The sequence below is a fragment of the Protopterus annectens genome, chromosome 9.part0, assembly GCF_019279795.1.
Source record: "Protopterus annectens isolate FY-2018-M chromosome 9.part0, PAN1.0, whole genome shotgun sequence".
Lineage (NCBI taxonomy): Eukaryota > Metazoa > Chordata > Ceratodontiformes > Protopteridae > Protopterus > Protopterus annectens.
The window spans coordinates 1527494297-1527513638 of record NC_056743.1 but is presented as its reverse complement, the minus strand read 5'-3'; the positions used below and the strand labels follow the sequence as shown (position 1 = coordinate 1527513638).

The 19342-nt window shown below is 43.3% G+C and overlaps 1 protein-coding gene across 1 annotated transcript in view; it reads right to left on the bottom strand.

Moving 5' to 3' along the window:
- Positions 1-19342, bottom strand: part of MRPS18B (mitochondrial ribosomal protein S18B) — a 1103590-nt gene that overhangs the window by 194330 nt on the left and 889918 nt on the right. Inside the window, exon 6 of the mRNA XM_044084480.1 lies at positions 12581-12640. Within this exon, the coding sequence (XP_043940415.1) occupies positions 12581-12640 (60 nt within the window). The remainder of the gene's footprint in view (positions 1-12580; positions 12641-19342) is intronic.

The window sequence follows — 19342 nt, the reverse complement described above, 5'->3', positions numbered from 1 at the left end:
AAGTTCAGACACCCTCCTGGCAGATGTAATAGCCACTAGGAATAAAGTTTTCCAAGAAAGATATTTCAGGGAACAAGAAACAGCTGGCTCGAAGGGGAAGAATCAAGGATGTCAGCACTAAATTTAGATCCCACTGAGGAGGAGGATTCCTGATTGGAGGCTTTAGTAGGAAAATTCCTTTCAAGAAGGCCCTGCAGAGCCTATGGGACATAATATTATGATCTGCTATCCCAACATGAAAATTAGAAATAGCAGCCAACTGAACTCTGACTGTGGAAGAAGAGGAGCCTGCATGAAAAATCTCTGCTAAGAAGTCCAGAACTGCCTGAACAGGGGCAGTAAAAGGATCAATATTTTGGGCCTTAGCCCAATAAGAGAAACGTTCCATTTGCTTGTGTAAATCCTCCTGTTAGAGGATTTTAGTGAAACTACTATGATATCTCTAACTGTGTTAGAGATCAAAGGAAGCCTGGCTAGGAAGGAAGTGGAGCAACCATGCTGTGAGGTTGAGAGAAGGGATTGACCGGTGCAGCTGACCGGATTGGTGAATCAGTAGATCTGGCACTGGGTCCAGATGCCACGGCTGCACCAAAAGGTGATGATGGAGGAACGGGAACCAAACTTGTCGAGGCCAGTAAGGGGCAATGAGAATCAATTTGGCTCTCAAAACGGTAGCTTTCTGGATCACCTGAGGGATCAGAGGAAAAGGGGGAAGGCATAAAGAAGTCCCTGGGGCCAATCCTGGGTCAGAGCGTCTCTGGGGGGATGGCCTGATAGAGGGAAGAGGCTGAAGAAGTCTGGACATTTGCTGTTTTGGGGAGTAGCAAAAAGATCGCAACATGGACGACCCCATTCCAGAAAAATCTCTTCCGCTATGGATTGCTTGAGAGACCACTTGTGAGGCATGAGAATAGCTCTGCTCAATCTGTCCGCTATAATGTTGGTTTTCCCAGGGATATGCGTTGCTACCAGAAACCGATGAGAGGAGATCGCCCATTGCCATAGTCTGAGCGCTTCTCGACACAAGGGGTAGGACTTGGTTCCGCCCTGTTTGTTGATATACCAAACTACAGACATGTTGTCGGTGTGGACTGCAATTGTCCCTACGGGAAGAAAGTCGTTGAGGGCTTGCAACGTTAAAAGCACTGCTCTCATCTCCAGGACATTTATGTGCAGATGGTACTCGAACGGTTGCCACGTCCCATGAACCATCCTGCCCTGATAATGACCCCCCCCACCCGATCAGGGAGGCATCCGTGGTGACAGTGGCTATCGGGAGCGGAGGTACAAAGCATCTGCCTTGGTGAACCTGAGACGATGTGATCCACCAAGCAAGATGTTCTTTGCATGTTTGTGTCACCAGAATCTGGTGACGCATTGGGAGTTGCTGGTATGACCACTGTGTGAACAGCATCCACTGAAGGAGGCGCATGTAGAATCGAGCCAGAGGAAGAAGAGTAATGGCCGCAGCCATGAGACCTAATACTTTTAGAACCATTCTGGCCTGTACTTTCTTGCTGGCCAGAATGATCCTGACATGAGTCTGAATGTCTGAAACTCTTTGTTCTGTAAGGGTAGCTGACATCCGAACAGTGTTTAAGTTTGCGCCTATGAAGGTAATAGACTGGCAGGGCGATAAGGATGACTTTTCAAGTTGACTGAGATGCCCAAATGAGAACAAAGGTCTATTGTGTAATCCCTGGCTTGTATAAGCTGATGCCTGGTGGTGGCTGATAGGAGCCAGTCGTCGAGATACGGAAACACCTGGAATCCTTGACGTCTCAGGTGAGCCGTGACCACTGCCATGCATTTGGTGAACACTCTGGGGGCTGTAGTGAGACCAAAGGGCAGGGCTCTGAACTGGAAATGACTGGACCCCAGCCGAAGCGGAGAAATCTCCTGGAGCGTCTGTGAATTTTGATGTGATAGCACGCATCCTGAAGATCTATTGAGCACATCCAGTTGTCCTTCTGTAAGAAGGGCAGAATTGACTGAAGAGTGACCATTCGAATCTTGTCTTCCTCACAGACTTGTTGAGTCTGCTGAGATCCAATATTGGTCTCCAGTCTCCCGTCTTTTGGGGACCAAAAGAACCTTGAGTAGATTCCGGGCTCTGAATGGTCTGTTGTAACTGGCTGAATGGCTCTTTTTGCAGTAGTTTTGAGACTTCTAACTCTGCAATTTCCCTTAGACCGGTGGTACATCTGGAAGGGAATTTGAGGGAAAGGACTTTCCTCGAAAGGAATTATGTAACCCTTGGATATGATCGACTGTACCCATCTGTCTTGAGTGAGGGAATGCCAGGCTTCTGGGTACAGTGATAATCTTCCCGACTGCCTCCAAGGAGGGACAGCCGGGCAACACCTCAGGGATGCTGAAAGGGCTTATCAGAGAGAGGCTCCCTGTTTCCCTGGTTTTCGGACCCCTCTGCCTCTAGAGCGTCTGTTGTTGTTACCCCTCTGCCTCTAGGGGTAAACTGACCACGTGAATCCGGCGTGACTCCTTGGGATTTACGGAACCACATCTTACCACCCTTCTGTCCTTTGGGATAAGGCCTAGAAGGGGTGGAAAACCGGACTCCAACAGCAGAAAGAGTCTTGCCGTCCTGCTCACACCTGGTCAAGGTCTCCTTCACCTGAGGGCCAAACAAAGCTGACCCATCAAAGGGAGAATTTGTGAAGGACGCCTTAAAGGGATCCTCAAAATCACATAGCCGCATCCAGGCTTGGCGTCTAAGAGCCACACCTGTGCCTGCGGCTCTACTGCTCCATCCGCAGCATAAGATATTAGCCGCATGGAGGAGTTAGCAATGGAATTGAGGGTTCCTAGCTGCGAAGCAATCTTTTCTTGAGCCCCTGCAGCTGTAGGATCCTGAACTACTTCTCCCAGCTCCTTCAGGATATCTCTCTGGAGTCTGGTGAAGTGACAAAGATAATTCAGCGAGCATAGCAAAGGTCGCTGAGGAAAACATCCGCTTGCCGTACCTATCCATGGTCCTAGAGTCCTTATTAGGAGGATGGACGGCACGGAAGGATCTGCAAGTTCCTTTTGGTGGCGCAGCCACCACCATGGCATCAGCGGGACACCCTTGGTAAGGAATTGTTTGTCACTAGGGGCAGTGATAAATTTAGAAGGCCTCCTAGGGACTGGCTCTACAGAGTCAGGAGCTGTCCACGCCTTCGTGCAATCACCTGCATAAGGGGTCGAAGGCGGAGACACCCAGGAGGTGGAGGGCCGAGATCCAAACGCCTCTAGGTATACTGACTCATCCTCAGAGGGATTGTTGGTGGGCCAGTTTCCCCTCTGTTTCAGAAGTTCTAGGATGTCTGAAAAGGAGACATCCTCAGAGGGGATCTAGGGGATCCCTCTGACTCATCAAAGTCAGTATCCGACGTGACAGACTCGGGGGAGTCTACATGCTTCCTCTTACAAGTCCTCTTCCTAGGAGGATCTCCCGAAACATCAGGAGAATCCTCGGAAGACGGGGAAATTCCCAATGGGGAAACCTGAGGCGGAGGATCTCTGGGTCCTGTAGCAAGAGAAGTGGCAGAGATGTCAACAGGTACAATAGAGGGAGGAGCTACGGGAAGAGACTGCTGACTGATACCAGTGGCCAGTACACTCTTCATCACCTCGAATGCTCCCCTCCCAGGCAGGTCCGAGAGAACCCGCTGCGAAGAGCTAGGAACTCCAGGGACCACCGAAGGGAAGCATCCGAGGCAGATGTCGGAGCCGAGCTCACCAAGGCCGAGGCTCCAAGGGAAGAGTGGGTTCGGACAAGGGTCCGATGCCACTCACCCCTCGGAGGAGACCATGGAAGCCCGACCACGAATCCCTCTAAGGAAGAGGAGATAAGAGTAGAGGCTGAAGGAACAGAAGGGGTATCCGTCCTCCAGCCGTAGCAGTAACTATGCCCGAAGACTCCAACTCCAAGCTCTGGGGTAGAGTTGAAGGAGGAACTGTAACGGGTGTGGACCCAGTCGTCTGCTGAGACGGACTGTGAAGCATTTGGGCCAGTACCTGTGACTTGAGCAATCTGCTGACCACTCTCTCTAGGTCATGGTCAGACAACCTGGATGACCTTGAAGATCGGCTCCGATGGCTCCGTTCCGACAGAAGAGGTGAAGCCGGGGCCGAAAGTATCGGCTCCAAGGAAGGAGACCTCGACCTCTTCCTGGAATGAGCCATCGGAGCCGACACTACGGATCCTGTCAGAGCCGATTTCTCGGAGCCGACAGAACGCCTCGATGTATCGGCTCCAGCCGGAGCCGATACAGCCACCAAAGTAACGGTGTCGGAGCTGATCGGAGCCGACACCGATGCCTGTGCCACATGGGTGTCGGAGCCGATCGGAGCCGACATCGAAGTGGACAAAACAGTTTCGGCACCGATGGCCATCGGTGCCGAAGGCTTAGTCAAGCCAGAATCGGCTCCAGCCGAGCGATCTCGACTCTGTACGAGCCGGAGGCGAGGCCGCAGGCTTAGAAACAGAAGCCTGGGCCTTGGAAACTCTTGCTGGTTTCGGTGGAGCCGACTTAGCCGGAGAGCCCTCCGGCTTAAGAAGGCCCCTAAGAACCAGTTTGTTATGTCTCTCCTGCAGGACTCTCTGGCTGAAGGAGTGACAAATAGCACAGGAGTCCTGCAGGTGAAGAGGGCCCAGACAATACAGGCAAGAAGTGTGACCGTCTGTCAGAGACATTTTCTGACAGCACGAGTCACACTTCTTAAAACCTGAAACCCTCTCCTTTGACATGGTGCCGACACACAAAACACACACACACCAGTCAAAATAAAATTAAATTACACAAAATACCACCACACACACACCCTAACAGGGGGGGGGGATGGGATAGGGATAACTAAGAACAAATTCAAAAAGACAGGGGATTTCTGTCAGGAAGGGATAGAAATTAAATTTAAACTATATAAAAATTAGTTTTTGACTAAAAAGGGGCTTGAAAATCACAAAGTGAAACAACTTACCAGGAGCTGGTAAAAAGAAGACCTCCCAAGCGAAGCGGCAAACGAGATCTGGGTACTTACTGCCTTGCATCATGGGATATGGGGCTGCCTCGAGCTGGTAAAAGGAGTTCTCGAGCTAAAGCAAGTGCCGAGTCGGAGCCGAGGATCGGCTCCGAACCCATCAAGCAAGAATGAAGGCGAGATTGACAACTTAACATCTGCTCCTTGTGAAAAGTCTTTTTTATCTCAGTAATTTGTTGACACGTTTGCAAGTTTCTTTCAAAGAATGTGTAGTACATCAATAGGAACAACATTTGTATAACTCAGCACATACCAGTCAATGACACATGAGCTGCAGACTCTCAAACTTGGCATTTTTTTTCAGGTGGTCCATTCTAAGTGAATGGAAGTCTAGTCTGACAACAAATGGTAGGGCTATTTGTTCTCACAGTCTGTGCATTGAGACAGATTTAGCTTTCCAAAGGAATCACAACGTCTGCCCCCATGAGGGCAGACAAGAGTAAAAAAAAATGAAATTAGGAATGAGCACTTATTTTGCTGCAGGCAGCTTTAGGAAGCGCAGTAAATCATGGCAAGATAAAATAAATATATGTTTTTTTCATTGTTTGCCCGTAGTTGTCCTTTAAGCGCTTAGCTAACGTTGTTGTTCTTTTGGCTTTTCCCGGTTAGGGGTCGCCACAGCGGAACTCCGGTCTGCTAATGATTGGCAGAAGATTTTCACTAACCCCAATGTGCTAGCTCAACGTTCAACCTTCAACGAAGGCACGCCCATTTACGCATGTCTTTCAAACGCCACCCAACCACAGGGACATGCAGACTCCACACAGAAGGCACTCCCCGCACTCCAGCCGAGAATCGAATGGGAGAACCTCTTGCTGTGAGGCAACAACGCTACCGCTGCACCACCGCGGCACTACTGTAAGCACTTAACTAATGCTATCCCCAAATGGAACATAAGCACAAATTTAATTCACTAGAAGCACTTCTACCGGAATCCTAGGTGCTGATGACAAGCATATCCTCTACTGCTATACTGCACAAAGGTCCTAAGCATAGCTGTATACACTGCAAACACAAAGTCTGTTGGTCTAGAGGGATCAGATTTTCACTAGTCACACGAAAACATAAGAAAAACATGTCTATGCCATCTTCAGTTGATGCAATGTCATCAGCAATAATACAGAAACCAAAGGCTTCATCAACTCCTGGTGGTAGCACTATATCTTAAGCTGCTAATGATGATTGTCGTTTGTGTTTCATGTATGTGCACTACAACAGTCTGGCAGTTCTCACTCCATGATGTGTCAAAATGTTGCAAAACTGAAGTGACAATGTAAATAACACTTGTAAAAATAATATTTTTCCAAAAAAAACTCATGATTCTTTACAAGTAGTTAAATTATTGTACAAGCTAGAGAAGCTTCTCATAGAAAGTACTGGTTAATGAGCAAATACTCCATTAAATGGAATACACATGAAAGGGATATGGCCATATTAGTCAGAGCAGTGGCCCTCTATAAGGTGGGGGTTTGTGTCTGGAAAAGCAGTTGTGAGCAGTGTGCTGCAGCAAAGGAGAAGACATTCCAGAATATTCGGAAGTAGTCCGGAAAATTTCCATGAGGAATTCAGAAAAAAAGGAAGGTATCTGAAAGCACCTCTGGATTGTGTTAAAACTAGTATGAGAAACTGTCCCCTTGTTTTCAGAAATACAAGTTCCCGAACAGTGCGCAACCAGGGACTGTTTTCTATGATCAATTGTGCGAGATTTTTAATAAAGCTGGAATAGAAATGCTTAAACTGAAGATTGTTGAATATGAAACTAAAGCAGAGATTTTGTTAAAAGAACTGAATGCCTTGAACCACAATGTAACTAATGATAATAATTTTGTTAGTGTTAAGATAAATTCTGACAATGTATTTCATGAAGTAGACCAATATTGTACGAAAATACTGAACAGAAAAATTAGAAAGTTAGAAAGAGATCTTTTTGAATACAGAGAGGGAATCGCTTACCCCGCCCATGGAAGTGGGGGATGGAAGAATAATTCTGACACGGTGTTTGTAGACAGGGTGAATGAGACAAACAACAATGGTAACTATTCTAGACCTGGGACTGAACCCCTTAGAAGAAGTGATAGGATAGTGGAAAAGGGAAGGAAGCAGTCTGACCAGGATTTTCAGCACCTCCCCATCGGGGGGGGGGGGGGGGATGAGGCACCAGTACAAAGGATGGAATCACCCCCTGAACTAGACCCTGTGGTAATATTGATTTCTACTACAGAAGCACAGGATGGTTGTGACAAACAGGTGGTTTGTAGAAAAGAAAATTTTACAATATTTAATTTTATTGAATTGGTACTTACCAAAGATTACTTTGATTTATTTTCTAGGGGATTTCATTTTGTTCCTTCCCGTCCCTCTAATACAACTAACACTTTGATTGATTTAAAGTTATTTATTAGACAATTGAATTTAACTATATTTTTCAAGGGTCAAACTAACACCAATATAGGACTGACAAGATCCAGTACCCTTTACCCTCCCATACACCCCTCTCTTAAGATTTTTGAGGAACTGGTAGAAAGAGAAATTAGGAACATGGAGCGACCTAAGAACTACACCTACCCCGCCAACCTTAATGATAAGGAGGTGCAATTAATTGATTACTTGAAACAAGAGAAGTGTAGGGTAATGAAACCCGATAAGGGGGGGAGGGTGTAGTGTTGATGTACACGGTGGATTATGACTCGTGTTTACACAGTATGCTACAGGAAACAGATCAATATGAATTGTTATCGTTAAATGAAATCAATCTTGCACATTCCAAAATAAGTTATTTATATGACCACCTTTTACAAGGTACTATTAACGAGCGGTTATATAATTACTTACATGTGGAAAAACCAAGAGTTCCAGTGATATTTGGCATCCCCAAGACCCATAAAATTCTAGACCCTATTAAGTTTAGGCCTATTGTTTCTGGCGCAGGAAGCATTTCGGAACCCTTGGCGAAGTTCGTAGATAATAGTGTAAAAAAATGTTTATCTTCAATCACACATATTTGCAAGGATTCGTGGTATTTCCTGAAAGGAATTGACCAACGGATGTTCAATGTGCACCTTTCCATGGTCACTATTGACATTGTGGATCTCTTTCAGATATCTCCCACTCAATTGGACTGGAATGGTTTAGGAAGGTGTTAGTGTTTGAATCTGGTCTGGACAACACTATTATTAATTTAGTTTTAGAATTTATGGAAATTGTCCTGGAAAACAATTTCATTTATTTCAATGGGGAGTTTTATCACCAAAAGAAAGGTGTGGCGATGGGGGCCCCTTGTGCTTCATTATACGCTAATTGTGTACTATATTATTGGGAGCAGAACCACGTCTTTAAGAGTCAATGGTCAGAATTTATAGGACATTACACAAGGTACCTTGACGACATTTGTTTGTTATGGAAGGGTACCAACGAAGATCTAAATAATTTTTTGAAACATATCAATGATACTACTGAGTTTTTGAAATTTACCTATAACATTGACCACGACAAATTTAACTATCTAGATGTGAAATTATTTAAAGACTACGAGAACCACTGCTTCCAATCAAAGTTGTATAGGAAAAGCACATTTTCCAACTCGTATCTTCATTTTGATAGTGGACGTCCCTTCTACCAGAAGAAAGGGATAGTCAAGGGTCAGATTATTAGGGCATCGAGAATGTCTAGCACCCTTGAAAGTTTTTTAGAAGTCCACACCCTTGGGGCATTGTTTGAAGAAAAGGGCTATCCCAGAACTTTGATTTACCACATGATCCAAGAAGTCACAGAAAACAGGGATTCGAAATACTCCCCTTTGTTAGGAACTGGATTATCCACCTCTGAACAAGAAACAGGATTGAATCAGTCAGACCTAAAGAATAACTTCATTCACACCTTTTCTACTAGCTCCCATGAAATTGAACACATTATTTCCAAACATTGGCCTATATTAGTGTTACATGATGAAATAAAACAATTTGTTCCACTTGACCCTTATTTTGTAAGGAAAAGGGATGCCAACTTAAAGGAACATTTTGAGAAAAATGGAGACCCTGGAACAAGAACGAGTAGGACAAAAGTAGGTACACATAGATGTGGTTCCTGTAAGCAGTGTAGCTTTATGTTTGACCAGGACACAGTGTTTATTCCTTCTAGAAAATTTAGATATAAATCTACGAATTATTTTAATTGTGGAACTAAAGGGGTGGTTTATTTAGGAACATGTGTACACTGTTATAGTTTTTATGTGGGCAAAACGGAGCAGCAACTTAGAAGAAGAGTCTATGAACATCTCTATGATGTTTCTAAGGGCGAAGAAAACAATGCTTTTTTTAAGCACTCACAGGTGTGAGAGAATATGGAGTTAAAATTTATGGTCTTAGAGCAAGTGACACCAGATTTACGAGGTGGTAACTGGGAAGCCAGGCTTGAATATCGTGAACTATACTGGCAACTAAAGTTAGACTCAGGAAGGTTTCCTGGGTTGAACGAGAACATTAACATTAGTAGTGTATTAAGGTTAAGAATGGCCCGCTTATAATATTACAACAGTGACCCTCTAGTTAATGCTCTGAACGTAATTTTATTTATTTCAGAGTTTTTTGAATGGTGTTTGGGATTAGTGCAATAAGTTCATGTAAGACCAGTTTTAAGCAGTACTCACAGCTTGATTTAGAGAAGAAAGCTTCACTTGACAAGGCACATTGACATTGGTACATAATTTTGTAATTTGATGTATTTTAATGATATTTTACAAGTATTGATATGTGGTTTTAATCAATGGGGATGGATTTAGAAGGTCATGTGATTGTTTCAATGATTATTTAATGAGTGTTAATGAAAGCACAAATGATTTTGTACTCTGAAGAAGCTCGGTATTGACCGAGCGAAAGCGTTTGGTTTTATCTATCCTTCCAGCTTACTACAGATGTTAATCAGGCATTCTGGCGGAGTGGCATATAATAATGTATCATGTGCTTTTCCCTGGAAATGCCTACAGTAAGTTACTTACTTAAACAAGAGATTCACAGAACTACTCTTCTGTGCAAATTGACATTGCCAGCCTTGTTAATTAACATGGACAAAAGTTCATGTTCACCCATTACATTCAATGGGAAATATCACCTTAGACACAAGTGCCACAGAATTTAGTGTATAGGTAGTAGTGTGTGTGTGTGTGTTTTTCCCAGTATGTGTATGTGCCCCTATTTCCTGTTTGCGTGGTCCCAGTAGGGAGGCTAATTAGGGAATTGGCAGAGTAGGGGTATGTGCATAGGTGAATGGGTGAGTACGACTGGGTGGAGGGGGTATCAGCTCTATGGTGTAAGTTTGTGCGTCTGTTGGTGAGTGGATGTGTGAAGGGCAGATTGTCATCTCAATCTCCACTAGTCCGACAAGCAAAGCCTGTAATACTTTGGGGAGGGGAACACTAAATTCCATGGACTGTAAAATACCAGGCTAAGTGAAGGTAAGTAATTTGAAATAAATTTTCCACCAAAGCATAGTCCAAAGAGTAAGAAATATGAAACACTGACATCTGGCATTACTGACTTACTGTAATGATCTGTGGAGAGGGACAGCCAGTTCATTGAGGCAAACTTATGGACATTCCCTAACATCAGACAGTTAAGAGGTAAAAGGATGTGCATATGTGTGTGTGGGTGAATGAGGGAGTGCCTTTACCAATCTATGCATCAGCCACCAGCAATGATTATCACAGCAAAGTATTTGTTAGTGCTTGTGGTAATCACAGAGTGTTTCAGAGGCATACACATTAGACAAAAATTAGGTATTTCCTCAGTGCGGACACTGCGTCCCTGAATTGCAGTTTCTTGTGATCATGTTAAAGGGCCCTTTTGGCCTCAGTACTAACCCCCTTATGGCTGGGTTCTTTCTGAATCCTGGCCTACGACAGGATTCACAAACACCTGGTTAAACAAATGAAATAACCAACTAACTGCTAATAAGTCAGTTTCTGTAGACTTGTATGTGATCCTTATAACTTGTGTGACGCCCGTGCACTGGCCCAGCAATCAAGGAGCCTCAGTGCTCACCACTAACACCAGTGAGGGGTGTCCATATAGGGAAAAGGATAACAAATGCACACACAGTACAGTACAATTTCCCTTTAGAGCACACAGAGATCACAGTCAGTCTGGGGCTGGTTTCTACCTTTCTCTCCAGGTCTCCAATAAGACACCGCACTGGCACAGCTATAGGGCCCAGATCTCAGCCTAGTGGGCAAGCTAAAACCTCCAGCGCCCTCTCTGTCCAACCAGTGCTTCGTGTCCCTGCCCAAGTAGCTGACACACACACACTTTGAAATAAGAGTTTATACAACCACACAGACACTCCTGGGGAAGGCTGGCACAGGTTCTCCAGTTGTGCCCCTTCTACCCAGACTATACGGTAGAAATCACTGCCACCACCCAGGTAATATTTATCAGCTTCTCAAAGGCCCTTAAAAGGGTGTCCAATTATTACTGTGCAATATTATTATCCAAATGGTAAGTGTAACCAAACAGTCAAAACTTATTTGGAGTGACTTGGTACAGTATCACTATATACATAAAATGTACTATTAGAACTTAAATTATCTCTACACAAAACAGCCACAGTTGAAAGGTTTAAAAATATTTAATAATAAATAATAAAAACACAAGACAGTACTTCTTACTACACAGTGCTAGTCAAGAGTTCGGAGATCAAAGAGAAACACTTAAAATAATACAGTAGCAAAAGTTCTGACATCACAGAAAAACAAACTAGTCTAATCTTCCTATTTCCTAGCTATATCTAAGAGAAAACACTAAAGTCTAAGATTCTACTTACATATAGAAACAGGCAGTGCTGGTGATGTTGGATATTCTCAAGACAAATGCTCTAATGCTGTCATTCTTTCTGTCCTTAAATTGATAACACAGTACCACTGATTCATTTCAGATTACATCATGTCTTTCTGGTTCCCAAGCTAACAGATTCTAAGAGGTTAATGGCCCTTGATCTTGCAGCTGGTCAGGAAGCCATGACAATAAAATAATTTATACATGCAAATTTTAGCAATTAACTCTGGTCTCAAGACAATAGCCAGAATTCCTTCATCCAGACATATCGGATCCAAGTTTTGACATCAAAGAATTGACTTCATTACAGCAGACTGCACTGCTGTCACATTTTTGCAGTTCCACATTTAACACAATTTTTTCCCATTTATGAAAACAAGCCTGTGTCACATTAATATTTACAAATGACAGAATTATCTACAAAATTCTATATGGCTAGGCTGGCAGCCTTCACCTATCTTCACAACTTGCACTACCCTTCTCTGCAGTTCTAGGTAAAAATTAATCAAGCTACATTGTCCATCATCACTCCTGAAAAAAATGGTCATGGTTGTAAAGTTGTGTTTGTTTAAAAAAAAAAACAATTTCCACAAAAAAGTTCATGAGATTCATCCTGCTCTCAACCTTTTTTTCACATTTTCGTTGGTTATTCAACAATATATAAACATTTAAAAGAAATAAATCAAACCCATATTTGCTAGAAAGCCACTTACCACACTCACGGGCAGTTTGGATAGCTTTAGTCAGATTTTTGTGCTGTTTCCTGCACACACCTAGAAAATACAAACAAACTTGTCTAAATGTGCTATACTAGACATACCAAAACAGTACGTTCACATCTTTCACTCTGCATTCTGAGCTGCACAGCCATGAAGCTAAAGAACAATAATGCAATGCAAATTAACTATTTTCATTTCAATATGTAACAAAATAGCCCCCCAAAATTTGCCTATTTGAATGACCGCTCAACAAACTCCCCATCTCAAATAACTTGTGCAGTACTAAAATTCATGTAATAGCTACTTGGCAGTTACGAGGTATTAAAATGGGATCACTAAGCTATCCTTTAAAAGTCAGACACACACAAAAAACACTTCAGGTTTACTTTTTCTAACCATATACCTTTAGTACAGCAATGTGAACATTTACTGTAATAAACACTTACAGCAGCCTGTCACAAGAAAACAACTAACTCACAGGCAAATCTTAAATGTATGCAAAATGCCACAGACTACCCAATTTCTACCACTGGTTATTCTATATTCACTGCCCAATTTCAGTCATCCTACTGCAGATTAATTAAAAAAAATCAAATACATTAGTTACACTCTTATTAAGGATGTGTCAGAGCATGTAACTTCTGCCTGGTTAAACAAAAGTAACTTGGCCTCCTTAGTATACTTAAATGTTACCTTACCCTAGTGATAAAGTAGAACCTATACCCCCACTACCATTCTCTTGTCAACTGTTTGGTTCTCAAATCTCTACCAACTCCCTGATTACTACTGCCAGACTTGGAAACAAGATAGCAAAGTCTAAAGCTTAGTTTCTCCACAGGACACACCATCAGTGCACCACACTCTTTCAGCTGGGTGCTTTCCATGCATGCTACTGTACCAGCACCACTAATAAATGACTAGTCATCCCCCTGTCTTGCAAACATGCTTTATACTTTTAATATACATTTTAACTCTTGGTGCTCTGCAAGACTATCAGAAGGGCTTACACACTGGTCTCATACTAAGTCATCAAGGAAATGGTTATATTGTGTCCTGTGACCAGTAAGATCTTCATGAGTTTTGCATCTTTAAAATAAGCCATACTTCACATACACAGTTCACACATGCACGCAAAGGTTTACATGTTCATTTGACTGAAAAATGTGCACTATGCATCTTTATTTTTGCTCAGAAAAGGAAAATATTAAACATCCCGTCTCCTGATATCCCAGTATGCTGTGAGCACTTGATTTGAGGGCACTACAACTTTGAGCAGCCCCTAATCATTCAGTGAAATTCTTATCTGACTCTGCTAAAATGAATATTTACAGGAGTTTTATCTGAACATCTACATGTACTCTGTAGCTGGAACTCGTGAAAAACTTGAGCAGTATGCTGTGGCTACACAAGCAATAGCCATGTGCAGTGTGTTGGCATTTCAGAAATACAAACTGCACAACAGCACAGGGGCTTGCACTGTACATTATGCATTGTATGCAAATTAGCTAATAAAGAGATTAGTTAAGTATTAAAATCTAATGAAGCACTAATGAGATGCAAATGAAGGGACTCAAATGTGTTGCACTCCCTTAGGTGCATGCACAGCAGCCTGCACATTTAATTGCAAGTCTGTATGAAGACGTGCAGCAAGCTGGAAATGTAAACATTATAGGCTGGAAACTGTAAGTAGTGGTAGTAGTGTGTGCTCAGCAGCACCTTTCCATTCTGGCCATGGCACACAGTGACAGCAACATTGTTTTAGGCTGCATCTTACATATCACAACCTAACTGACCAGCAATAACAGACTGTTTCTGTGTGGATTATGATAACATAAGTAGTCTGTTACTTGTAAATTACTGATGTGCTGAATCTATGGTGCTCCTATCCATGCAGGCACTAAGGTAATGTAACACATCAGCTTCTGAGATCTTTCAATGACCAGCTGTGGACATACAAGGCATACTGCAATCTTCAACTTCATGAGTATTTAACATGTTTCTCAACATTATACTTCTGCATCTGGAGGAACACATCTAGTTCAAGGGAAACAGAGGAGACAGCCACTACAACTTTGCATGCTGGGTACCACAGACTGTACTCATACAGCACTAAGGTTGCCACCTGTTCCAAACTCACATACGTAAGCAATATTATCATACGAACTGTCAGGAATTGTGCAACACAGATGGATTCATATCTAATGTGTATGCATTCAGCACCATGTCAGTGCACATGACTCCCACATGTCGCGCATGTGCAAAAATGATCATCAGTTTCAATGGAGTGACTTCATCCAGGGCCTTGTAGTTGGTAACTGCATGTTCATATGCAAAACCAATTAGTTACTAATACATAAACTGTGCGTATAGCCACTAACAGTCCCCAAAAATACTGTTTGTTGTAGGTGATGCGGGATACCCCAGAAGCCCTGGCTGATAACTTTTGTTCACTTAACCATTCTAAAACTGTGTCTGAAATACCACACAGCACCACTCAAGCCAAGATGCAGAATATGTCAAACATATCTTTAGTGTTGTCAAGACATGCTTCCACTGCCTTGACACATCTTGTGGGGTACTGCATTAGCTCTCAGACACAGCCAGCAAGCATCTGTGCCAGGCTGCACAGTTTGACCATGAGAAGCCAAGCCATACAGACCCATAACATGGTTGCATTAGGCATGGCTGCTATTAGGCCCTGTCCCACACGCCACTGCAATAGAAGAGGAGAGAGAGGCAAAATATGAAGATGCACATGCAGGAAATGCCTCTTCCTGGGTACTGAGATGCAGGAAACAGCAGAGATAGCTTAATGACAACTGTGAGTCATGGAAAGTGTAAAGTGACTGTGTCACACAAAATAAACATGATGTATGTAATGACAGCACCAAGTTGATAAAACAGACATGAATCCTGTGACAGGGATATGTTATCACTGCATGACCAGGATAAAAGTGCTTCTGGGTACCTGTGATGAGGGGTAACAGGGCTTCTGACACATCATGGCCATGGTGTTTTGTATGCACTCTACAAAAAAAAAAAAAAAACAATATATATGCACCAGGGGTACATTCGCTCAAGTGGTAATTTTTCTAAATCACTCTGCTATTTCTGTTACTGTAACTGTTATTGACACATTCTTACCACATAACAGCATTTTTTTACTCTCTAACTAAAGCAGTTTGTTTATCCAGGTGTTGCAGACTGCTTGGAAACTGTGGCAATTGGGGTTTGTGAGAGGTTGTCCATTACTACCATTTTCTAAGTGTTTGAATTTCTCTGGCTTTTCTAGAGCTGTTTGCTGTTCTCCTGTTCCGTCTACTTTATTTTAATTGCTATTAATAGTGCGCCCTAGTATGTCTGTGTCTTTTATTGCTAGACTAACTCTGATGCTGCACCTCAGTGTACAGGTTTGGATACATTTTAATTCCAAATGTGATTATTTTTCTGAATATTTCTACACCAGAAAAGCAAATGACATTGCATTTCATTATCTTTCTGCTATTCATTGGAACAGTTTCATTTTGTTCTTTTAACTGACTGTGGCTGAGAATTTTCCCTGCCTTTCATTTTCCTGTCTTCTCAAAGTTCATCTTCTCTTGTTGTCCACACCTTATGATAATTTGATCACAAAATCCTCCCCCTCTCCACTTTCATTGCTGTTTATCAGTAAGCACAAAGGTACATTTTTTTAAGTCATTCCCAGTCAGCTATTTAAATACTTTTACTATTCCACAGATCCAGAATACTGTGGCCAAACAGATAACCCATGTTGCTCTTTTGTAATTAGTGGCTCTTGAGTTACCTGCCCTTACAATCATTTGTCTTTGGAAGCTATTACCAGTCTCATCTCATCTACTTATTAGTTAGCACAAGATTATCATACTGGGAAGTCCCCCCCCCCTTAATTTAAAAAAAAAAAAAAGAAGTTATATACCTACTATAACGTTCCATTTTTGTTCTCCATCTCACCTTCCTTCTTCCTGGTTGGGTTCTGAGCCAGTCCTCGGCTCTGACTCGGCCAATTTACTATAGCTTTTACTGGCTTGAGACTAACCCCTATCCCAACATGCCTAGCGGTAGCTACCCAGATCTCGTTTGTAATAGCCCACACTAAACATACATAGTAAAAAAACAAATTCTACTAAGCTCTTATGCATTCAAGATAGGAAGGAAACAAGGCATGGTTAACTAACCTGGTATGTCAGCAGGAAAGTCAGCCAGTGTAATCAATAAAGGAACTCCTCTCGAACCTCCAGGAAGAGGGAAGGAGGGGGGAAGCAAGAAGGAAGGTGAGATGAAGGACAACAAACATGGAACATTATGGTAGGTACATAACTTCTTTATGTTATGTTGTCCCATCTCACCTTCATTCTTGCTGGTTGGGACCGCGTCCCCAGCACCTGGTTCTTGGGTGGCTCACTGGAACAAACTCTTCAGGACCGTGGAACTAAAGGATGCCCTATTCCGGGGAGACCACATCCACTTTGTAATGAGTGGTAAAGGTACGAGGATGTGCCCAGGTTGTTGCTGCACAGATTGAATCTAAAGGCAATTTGGCTTGGAAGGCAACAGAGATGGCTAAGGCCCTGGTTGCGTGCCCTCTGGCCCTCCCTGGAAGTGTCTTTTTATGCAAATCATAAGAATAACTGATTGTGTCTGACAGCCACTTTGATAAGGTCACTTTCTAAACTAGAGAACGTTGTTTATTGTCAGCAAAGGATACAAACAATTGGTCTGATTTTCTAAGGTCTTTGGTCCTGTGTAAATAAAAACGTAATTGTCTATGAACATCCAATTGGTGGAGTCTATACTCTGCCTTGTTGCCGTAATTGGATAAGAATACAGGAAGCTCAATGGACTGATTTAAATTATACTCTGAGCAAACGTTTGGCAAGAAGGAAGGACTGGTTCTAAGAGGTACTCTATCTTTGTGAAACATGAGATACGGTAGGCGAATAGATTAAGCATGTAATTCAGAAACCCGTCTAGCTGAGAAGATAGCTACCAAGAAAAGGGTTTTCCAAGACAGAAATTTCAGGGTTTCAAGATGCTGCTGGTTCAAAAGGTGAAAGAACCAGAGAAGCTAAGACCAAGTTTAGGTCCTGGGGGGGTCTCTTACCAGGGGCCGTAAAAGAGTTGTACTTCGTAAGAATGCTCTGTACAACTTATGGGACATGATGTTAGAACCCAAGTCTCCTACATGAAGACTGGAGATTGCAGCTAGTTAGACCCTAACACTAGCTGCAGCTGCCCCTCTTTCAAAGGTTTTGGCCAGAAAATCAAGAATCTTGTGAACAGGACCAGTGAATGGATCAATGTCATTATTCTTTGCCCAATAAGAGAACCTCTTCCATTTGCTAGTGTAAATACTCCTGGTAGTGGGCATGTGAGAGGACACTAGGATGTGTTGTACAGGCGGGGAAATGTTTGGGAGCCTGGCTAAGACTGGAAGTGGAGGAACCAAGCAGTCAGCTTGAGAGTTTGGAGGGAAGGATGAAGCCTGCCGATGCATCAGGAGGTCCGGAACTGGGTCCAGTATCCAAGGCTCCAGTTGAAGATGATGGAGAAGAAACAGTAACCATATCTGATGAGGCCAGTAAGGAGCAATGAGGATGAGTTTGCAACCCAGCGACTTTGCTTTTTGAAGTACCTTTGGAATTAGAGGGAAAGGGGCATCCCTGGGTGACTGCCCTGGACAGGGGACTAGGGCGAAGTAGCTGCTGCATTTGTTGCTGAGGGGAATGACAAAAAGATCGCAGCATGGCTGGCCCCATTTGCAAAAAATCAAGTCTGCAACTTCTTGCTTCAGGGCCACTCGTGAAGCCTGACGATAGCCCTGCTAAGCCTGGCCGCTATCACATTGGATTTTCCGGGAATGTGTGTCGCAGTCAGAAAAAGTTGGGAAGACATCGCCCATTGTCATATTCGAAACGCCTCCCGACACAAGGGGCAAGATCCGGTCCCGTCCTGCTTGTTGATGTACCAAACCACTGGCATATTGTCTGTCTGAATTGCAATGGTTCCTGCAGGTAGAGAGTCTTGAAGTGCTTGCAACGCCAGAAGCACCTCTCTCATCTCTAGAACACTGATGTGCAAATAGTACTCATGAGGTTACCACATTCCTTGGATGGTCTGTCCCAGATAATGACCCCCCCACCCTATCTAGGGGGAGTCCGTCGTCACTGTGGCTACAGGATGGGGGTCTAGAAAGTGTCTGCCCAGAGTCATCTGGGTGGGAGACAAGCCACCATACTAAGTCCTTTTTGCAAGTTTCCATGATCAAGATCATGTGTAACATTGGTAAATCCTGGAAAGACCACTGAGCGAAAAGAAGCCACTGGAGAATCCACATGTGGAAGTGTGCCAAAGGAACTAGTGCAATTGCAGCAGCCATTGAGCCCAAGACTTGTAAAACTTCTCTTGCCTGAACTCTCGTCTTTTTTATGAGAAACAAAAGTTGCTGACGAATGGTTGACATCCTGTCTTGAGGCAGTTTTGCTATCATGTGTCTTGTATCTAAGTCTGCCCCTATAAAGGTAATAAACTGACAAGGCAACAAGGCAGACTTTTCGTAGTTTACGGTGATGCCTAACTGGGAACAAGTTTGCATTGTGTAGTCCCATACTTTGATCAGCTGATGCTCGGTGGTAGCAGTGAGGAGCCAGTCATCTAGATATGGAAACACCTGGAATCCTAGTCACCTCAGGTGAACCATGACCACTGCCATACACTTGGTGAGCACCATGGGGGCTG